Source organism: Triticum aestivum, chromosome 3B (assembly GCF_018294505.1).
Source record: "Triticum aestivum cultivar Chinese Spring chromosome 3B, IWGSC CS RefSeq v2.1, whole genome shotgun sequence".
Classification (NCBI taxonomy): domain Eukaryota; kingdom Viridiplantae; phylum Streptophyta; class Magnoliopsida; order Poales; family Poaceae; genus Triticum; species Triticum aestivum.
Genome location: NC_057801.1, coordinates 760,352,420 through 760,361,276, shown reverse-complemented (window position 1 = coordinate 760,361,276; position 8,857 = coordinate 760,352,420). Strand labels below are relative to the sequence as shown.

Genomic DNA, 8,857 nt, shown 5'->3' with positions numbered 1-8,857 from the left:
AACCCAATAACCGGATGTTATTGTTGCAGATCGAGGTCACACACAGCCTCTGAGTAGTTCTAGCACAAAAATCACTAACCAGGCAGCATGACAACCCTACACTACCGTCACTCCACACCCGTCCTCCACTCGCATAATTATTATATTTTTTTATTGTAATCAGTTGTGTAACTAACATGACTTCACTATATCCTTGCCATCCTCGTTGGATATAAGATTTTGATGAGACTCGCTTGTCAATGACAGTTTTGCTTCAGCAGGGAGATTATCACGATACTAATTCTTAAAAAGGAATTACACTAATCTTACTCTTATCAGCTTACGACAGAATCAACATTTTCTAAAAGATACACAACAAATATATGTTCTCGTATGCAAGGAGCAGATTTAGTTTTCCATATCTGCAATTGACCTTTTTTCATCCAGAATATATTTCTTTGCATAGGTTAGAAAACAAATCTAGAATTAGAAGGAGAGCTCATCGTTATTAAATAGAGCAGGGGTCTTACAGAAGGGTTGGGCGGGGGGTTGCTTTTGAGCAGGAGGCATGTCCACCCAGGAAATTCCCAAAGAGCTGGTCAAACAAGTCAGAACCCTAAAAATTACTGAATCCTAAAAAAAAATATGGGGGCGAGAAGGGATTTAAGAGGAGAAGGAGGAGGAGGCGAGGATTACCGGTCCACCATCTGCGAAGAGGGACGCCAACGATGGGTTTGCAACGGTCGCCGCCAAGTTCATGTCGCCGCATCTCCGGGTCACCAGTCACCACCGACCTGTAGTTGGATGCGCTGTCGGTGCTTTGGAAGATAGGGGGGGGGGGGGAGTGGGAGAGGATGCTGGCTCCATCTCCACCGGGTGCACTGTCTCTTCGTCCTCGCCGGCGGCGGTTTCATTGCCTCCATGGCCACGTTTGGTGAGACAGAGGGGTTCAGACTTCAGAGAGAGGAGGGGTCGGGGGCATGGGGTCGGGTGACTCTTCGTGGTTTGCACTGTCATCGTATTTTACTGGAAGAAACCTACTCAAAACAACACCTGTAGATGGGGCCATCAGCGTTGACTAAATCCCGATGCACCAGGAGCTCTCAATTCGTGGGAGCTTAGTAACTGTACTGATTGCTGTAATAAAAAAAATAAACACCGGAGGTCATACAGTGGACTCGTGGAGAGGCGAACCCTAGATCCCCAAATCCGCGGCGCAACAAACCCTAGGTCCCAAATCCGATCCGCGCCCACGCCTTGTGCCGCCTGGCTGGTATGGCCCCCTCCGCCGGCGACGCCGCCGCCGTTCCGCGGTACCCTGCTTGGGTTCTCCTCGAAAAGGAGGGGTACGACGACGACCGCGATGACGCCACCAGCGCTTCGTGCAAGACGACCGCCGGCCGCGACGTCAAGTTGGGCTTCTACCTCGTGCCCCCGCCGGAGATCTCCTACTTCCACGTCCACCTCTCCAAGCTCGAGGGCGAGGACGAGGACGACTTCGACTTCACGCCCCTGTTTCTCTTCTCGGCCAAGGGCCTCGTCCTCTTCCGTATCCTCTTCGTCACAGGAAGCGACGGAAGCAATCTCGTCGAGTACTTCATCTACAAGGCCGGGCGCGGCGGCGGCCCGTCGCTCGAACCCATCCCGCCGACTCCTCTAGGCAGCAGCAGTGATTCGGTGTCCGTGAGCATCGTCCCCTGCCCCGACGGCGACGACGGCGAGGACAGCTACGTCCTCGCCGATCTCTCTGTGGGGAGTGAAATTGGGCTCTACGACCTCCACATTTACTCGTCCAAGACGCGCGAGTGGAACACCACACCGTTGCAGCTGCCGGCGTCTCCTGCCGTCAGGACAAATGACGACCTGCCCTGTCAATTCCACAAGGCTATCGGGCTTGCAGCGGACGAGGTAGGCTGGGTAGACCTCTGGCGTGGCATTGTCACCTGCAAGGTGCTTGATAAAGACCCACTTCTCCGACTCATCCCTCTTCCCAAACCGCACGTGGACATCCTGCAAGGCGAACCGGGGTTGATCCGGGATGTCACCTACTGTAATGGGCTCTTCGAGTTCGTTGAGATGCAACTTTTTTGCAGACCAGTTAATGTTGTTAGTAGTATCATCCATGATTCCAGGCCCCTCCTTGGTCTTGTAGTGGATGAAGGTATTACGGTCCCTGATGGTTGGGTCATCCGGACATGCTGTAGGGTTGATCCATCGGACTTTCGGTTCAGGGCATACACTGTTCATGTTGATGACTTCGCAGTGGATTCTACTATATCGTTCCCTCAGATGTGGGATGCTTGTGCTCACGACAAGGAATCGACATTTAGGAACCTGACAACACATTGCCCGACCTTTGGCGTTCCTGGTGACAGACTTGTCTACCTGCTATCCAAGGTGAAAATGGATGATGACAACACATGGATTGTTGGTGTTGACCTTGCCAAGAAGATGGTGAAACTAATTCAACCCTGTGATGACTTGGGATATGCCTGTATCCGACCAGCCTTTGTTCCCTCTACATTCTCCTATTATCTGAATACAAATGCAGGTATTTATATATTTATTGAGCAGCTTACATTAATTAGAATGTGCTTTTCTGCATCTCAAATAGTATGAATAATGCGTCTTGCCACTAAATAGGTTTGCTTATCTATTTGGTTCTGTGTCCAATTGTGTTTATGCTGTTTCTATCTATTTGATCTTTGTACTGTAGTTTTCTTAATTATACTTTTAGGACTCAGGATTCATGATCTGCCATGAAAAATCTAATCAACCTTGTAAATTGAAGTAGTAGCCAACAAGGGTAAAAGGTCTAGGTTTTTTTCCCCTCAAAAAATAGCCCAGATTTAGGGGAATAGCACACTATCTGACTGCATTAATTTTTGTATCCGAAGTTCCGAACTCGTCAAAGTATTTCAAACTGCCTCTATTTTTCTTAAACCTTGGTTCTCCAAGAGAACTCCAAATATGCTGGGCATCCGAACAGGGCCTGGACTACACTTTTGAAATAATTTGCTGCTAAAATCCTTGATGACAACTGTATTGACCTCTTGCATTTTGTTAATGTTTTTAATCATGTCGCAGGTAATTTTTCACCCACATTGATAAACCACTCAGAGAAGACTGCCAACAATGCAAAAGTAAGTGACCTGCTTTCTTCGTCGTTTTGAAGAATTTGTACCACCTAACTTTTTTATTTTCATTTTTGTATAGGTCGATGGCGATGGCGATTCCTGTGTACGTGAAATAAATATACATCACGACCAAAGGTAAGTTCTACTGTGTTTGTACAACTCGTAGAAACAATGATAACGATTTGTCAATTTATCTGCCTATTTTCCTGGTTTTCCACTACTTATTATGCCAGATAACATTTTATATCTTGCTTTTTCTTGCCATTTGCTTAAGGTCATGGGTTGGGGACGAAACATCTGCACCAAGCGGAGCTTGGAATTCTGGGGAGAACAATCTGGTATGCTATATTGATCGATTGTTGTAGATGTGTCCATCTTGCCATCTCCATTCACTAATATCTAACTATTCTTGTACAGACACTGAATCATGAATCTGCTGATGTACAACGGACCAGGTTACTACAGGACTTGGATTCCATTTTGTTTGCATCAGGATCAGGTAAACATTGGACAATGTTTGTGCTATGGTGCTCTTTTTTACTGGTCGTTGGGCGGTTAAGCTCCTTGTTGCAAGGCTGAAAATTTGGTAGAATTTTATCTGCAAATGTTATGTGTAATGTAAAGGAATCATTTTTCAAGTTGTGACTTAGGTAGCTCCCTTTACCAGCCAGAGGGAGTACTGAATCTTCCTTTTAGCATCCTGTAGTTGGTCCTGTAGATAAATTTTAGCATCCTGTAGTTGGTCCTGTAAATAAATAAGAGGAGAAGGTTGTATGGACAAAGAATTCTTTAGGAATGGCAAAAATCATTTGACTTTATATAAAAACCGAGCTACGGTTCAGTGGGGCGTGTCAGAAAATACGAAAACGTAAATCTAAGGAGACGTGCAAACTTGCTAGGGCAATAAAGTCAATTGTAACAAGGTGGTGCTTTAACAGTTTCCATCAGCTGGTGGTTTAAAGAATTGAGTTTCCATAGCATCACTAACCATCCTTAATGCTTTTGCTGAAGGGTATATTCCGATGAAACAAGAACTGGAAACTGATGCTGATGGCAATTCATGGCTCTCTTTGCCACTGGAAGACCTCTTGTCACTGCTTCCACAACTAGGACCTGATATTGCATCCTTGACAAGAATTCTGTCTTGGCATGATGATTGCTGCTGCTGGTAACTGTTTATCCAGATCAGGCCTACATGTACATGGTAAACGACAGTCCTGCCAATGGTTTACCAGACGATGACAATTCAGATGACATAGAAGCTAGTAGTTTTTTCTTGTAGAATCGTTCAAGAGTAACTAAACAAGTATCAATGTATTATAAGTTGGGTTTCTGAGTAATCTGTACTAAATTATCATGACCCTTGCTTTCATGAAAACTACTAGTGCCTAATGGTGTATCTGCAGTGGGTTTATTTCTCAGTGACCTACTACAGCGGCATGTGCAATAAGTAAGCATGAAGGCGTACATAATTATTTCACAGTGAATGGCACAATAAAAGAAAGGCCTTTTATTCCAACGGATATCACAATAGCACGAGTAGCACATGGCCGAGGCAGACGTTTGTAGATCTTGCCTCGGAAAGTCTCCACTAAGAAAAACCGAATCATCAACTATATCTAATCTATCTTCGGAATTTTCTTCGCACGTAGAGAGATCAGAAAGCTTGCACCGGATTACCAAGTGCAAGAAAAAAAAAATGAAGAAAGCGCACTAGTAAAGGGAATTTTCCTAGATACTCAGTGGCCTGAAAAACGCACCCATTTGCTCGATTTCACACAAGTCACGCTTGCGCCAATTTCACACAAGTCATGCTCATACATATATCATCATCACGAGATTTCAAAGTAACATCAAGAGTTAAAACTCCAGTCCTGGGAATGACACGAACTCCTTCAAACTCCTCACAACCATACCAGGAATAACCTAACAAAAACATCAAGCTATTAGTATAGAACAAAAATTTAAAACTATAAATAGAAGAAATAATAATAATAAATAAATCATGTGAACAAAAGGACAACAGAGTATGTACTCGTCATCAAAGAGTTGATGCGTCATGAAATAAATCTCCTGATAATTGAGATAAACACCACGACTGTAAAAACAACTCCCAACAAGTTTCAAGTTTCTTCTCGGAGTCGCTCAATCCATCAAGAGCTACAAAGTAAAATTACACGAGTTTAAGGGAACAGAAAAATCATATAAAATGTAACAAGCTAAATACTTTCTTAAAAATAAACCTTACCAACAAAAGGTAAAGGAGACTAACATATATCCACCCAAATAAAAGTCAACACCAATCAACGTTCCATAGCGCTCAAGCCTAATGGTCCTTCTATCACGATGACGAAGACCATAATCAATGACCAAACCTTCCCAGGAAGAACCATGGAATTTGCTCCTCATCCGACCATGACTAAACACAACACCATACAAATAACCCTCACTAGAGTGAAGAGCAAGATCAATATCTTTGTCATCCCTCCTTATGGCTAAAGCCTTACACTCCTCGATGTAACGAGCAAGATGATCTCTAACACTGCACGGAATATACTGCAAAACGAATGATCATAATCAAAAAAAGAAGACCTAGAATAATTTCCATTCAAAACAGCAACAACAGCACCAAAAGAATCAAGTATGTGGATCAAATATAAAATATTATTCTTACAACATGAGTCGAACAACGCCGATCCAAAACCACAATGAACACATCTACAGAAGAATCAACAGACGTACACAGGCCACCCGGCATACGGCAAAAGGGACAAGCTCGAGGAAGACGACGACGACTTCCAGCCCTTGTTTCTCTTCTCTGCTAAGGGTTTCGTCCTCTTCCGTTTCTCCTTGGCCAGTCAAACCGATGACAACTCCAATCTCGTCCAGTACTTGATCTATAGGGCAAGGGGCGGCAACCCATCACTCGAACCCATACCGCCAACTCCTCTAAGCAGCAACAAAAGTAGTAGGGATTCGACATGTGTGAGCGTCGTTCCCTGCGATGACGACGACAAGGACAACCATGTCCTCGCCGATCTCTCTGTGGGTAGTGACCTTGGGCACTACGACCTGAAGGAAATATGCCCTAGAGGCAATAACAAAGTTGTTATTTTATATTTCCCTATATCATGATAAATGTTTATTATTCATGCTAGAATTGTATTAACCGAAAACTTGCTACATGTGTGGATACATAGACAAAACACTGTGTCCCTAGTAAGCCTCTACTAGACTAGCTCGTTAATCAAAGATGGTTAAGTTTCCTAACCATAGACATGTATTGTCATTTGAAGAATGGGATCACATCATTAGGAGAATGATGTGATGGACAAGACCCATCCGTTAGCTTAGCATATTGATCTTTTAGTTTTATTGCTATTGCTTTCTTCATGGCAAATACATATTTCTTCGACTATGAGATTATGCAACTCTCGGGTACCGGAGGAATACTTTGTGTGCTATCAAACGTCACAATGTAACTGGGTGATTTTAAAGATGCTCTACAGGTATCTCCGAAGGTGTTTGTTAGGTTGGCATAGATCGAGATTACGATTTGTCACTCCGAGTATCGGAGAGGTATTTCTGGGCCCTCTCGGTAATACACATCATAAGAAGCCTTGCAAGCAAAGTGACTAATGAGTTAGTTGTGGGATGATGTATTATGGAACGAGTAAAGAGACTTGCCGGTAACGAGTTTGAACTAGGTATGAAGACACTGACGATCGAATCTCGGGCAAGTAACATACCGATGACAATGAGAATAATGTATGTTGTCATAACGGTTCGACCAATAAAGATCTTCGTAGAATATGTAGGAGCCAATATGAGCATCCAGGTTCCGCTATTGGTTATTGACCGGAGAGGTGTCTCGGTCATGTCTATATAGTTCTCGAACCCATAGGGTCCGCACGCTTAACGTTATGTGACGATTTAGTATTATATGAGTTATGTGATTTGGTGACCGAATGTTGTTCAGAGTCCCAGATGACATCATGGACATGACGAGGAGTCTCTAAATGGTCGAGAGGTAAAGATTGATATATAGGATAATGGTATTCAGACACTGGAAGTGTTCCGGATAGTATTGGGTATTTATCAGAGTACCGGGCGGGGGGGGGGGGGGGGGGGGGGGGGGGGGGGGAGGTTACTGGAACCCCCGGGGGGAAGATATGGGCCATAAGAGGGCAGCACACCACCCACAAGGGGTGGTGCTCCCCCCTTAGGCATGTGGCCGAATTGGAGAAGGAGCAATGGGGGTTCGGCCCCCCTTTCCTTTCTCCCTTCCCCCTTCCCTCTTTATCTCCGAAAAAGGAAGGGGGGCGGCCGAATTGGGATAGGCCCCCAAGTAGGATTCCTCCTACTTGAGGCGCCCCAAGGCTGCTCCCCTCCCCATCCCATCTATATATACGTGGAGAGGGGGCACCTAGTACACACACCAACAATTGTTAGTCGTGTGCGGCGCCCCCTCCACAGTTTACGCCCCGGTCATATCTTCGTAGTGCTTAGGTGAAGCACTGTGCGGATCACTTCACCATCACCGTCACCACGCCGTCATGCTGATGGAACTCATCTTCTTCCTCGACACCTTTGCTGGATCAAGAGGACGAGGGACGTCATCGAGCTGAACGTGTGTAGAACTCAGAGGTGTCGTACGTTCGGTGCTTGATTGGTCGGATCTACAAGAAGTTCGACTACATCAACCGCGTTGTTAAATACTTCCGCTTTCGGTCTACGAGGGTACGCAGACACACGCTCCCTCTCTCTTTGCGATGCATCTCCTAGATAGATCTTGCCGAGCATAGGAATTTTTTTTGAATTGCATGCTACGTTCCCCAACAGTGGCTTCTGATACGTCTCCAATGTATCTATAATTTTTGATTGTTCCATGCTATTATTATATTACCTGTTTTGGATGTTTATGGGCTTTACTTTACACTTTTATATCACTTTTGGGACTAACCTACTAACCGGAGGCCCAGCCCGAATTGCTGTTTTTTTTGCCTATTTCAGTGTTTCAAAGAAAAGGAATATCAAACGGAGTCCAAACGGGATGAAACCTTCGGGAGCGATCTTTCTGGACAAATGCAAACCAGGGGACTTGGAGTGGACATCAAGCAACGAGCGAGGCGGTCACGAGGGTGCCCGGCGCACCCTGTATGGGTGGGCGCGCCCCCACCCTCATGGGCCCCTCGAGCGTCCACCGACCTACTTCTTCCTCCTATATATATCTATGTACCCCAAAACCATCCAGGAGCACCACGAAAACATAATTCCACCGCCACAACCTTCTGTATCTGCGAGATCCCATCGGAGCCTTCGCCAGTGTTCTGCCGGAGGGGGAATCGACCATGGAGGGCCTCTACATCATCTCCAAGGCCTCTCCGATGAGTTGTGAGTAGTTTACCACAGACCTTCGGGTCCATAGTTATTAGCTAGATGGCTTCGTCTCTCTCTTTGATTCTCAATACAAAGTTCTCCTTCCTCTTCTTGGAGATCTATTCAATGTAACTCTTTTTGCGGTGTGTTTGTCGAGATTCGATGAATTGTGGGTTTATGATCAAGTTTATCTATGAGAAATATTTGAATCTCCTCTGAATTCTTTTATGTATGATTGGTTATCTTTGCAAGTCTCTTCGAATTACCAGTTTGGTTTGGCCTACTAGATTGATCTTTCTTGCCATGGGAGAAGTGCTTAGCTTTGGGTTCAATCTTGTGGTGTCCTTTCCCAGTGATAGCAG

The 8,857-nt window shown here is 45.0% G+C and overlaps 1 protein-coding gene across 1 annotated transcript; it reads left to right on the top strand.

Moving 5' to 3' along the window:
* The first annotated feature begins 1,129 nt into the window (after window positions 1-1,129).
* On the top strand, window positions 1,130-4,471 carry LOC123072259 (uncharacterized). The gene is made up of 6 exons (XM_044495828.1): window positions 1,130-2,530; window positions 3,067-3,122; window positions 3,196-3,251; window positions 3,391-3,454; window positions 3,534-3,615; window positions 4,128-4,471. The coding sequence occupies exons 1-6, from the start codon at window positions 1,255-1,257 to the stop codon at window positions 4,286-4,288; spliced, it is 1,695 nt and encodes a 564-aa protein (XP_044351763.1). The 5' UTR covers window positions 1,130-1,254; the 3' UTR covers window positions 4,289-4,471.
* The last annotated feature ends 4,386 nt before the right edge of the window (window positions 4,472-8,857 follow it).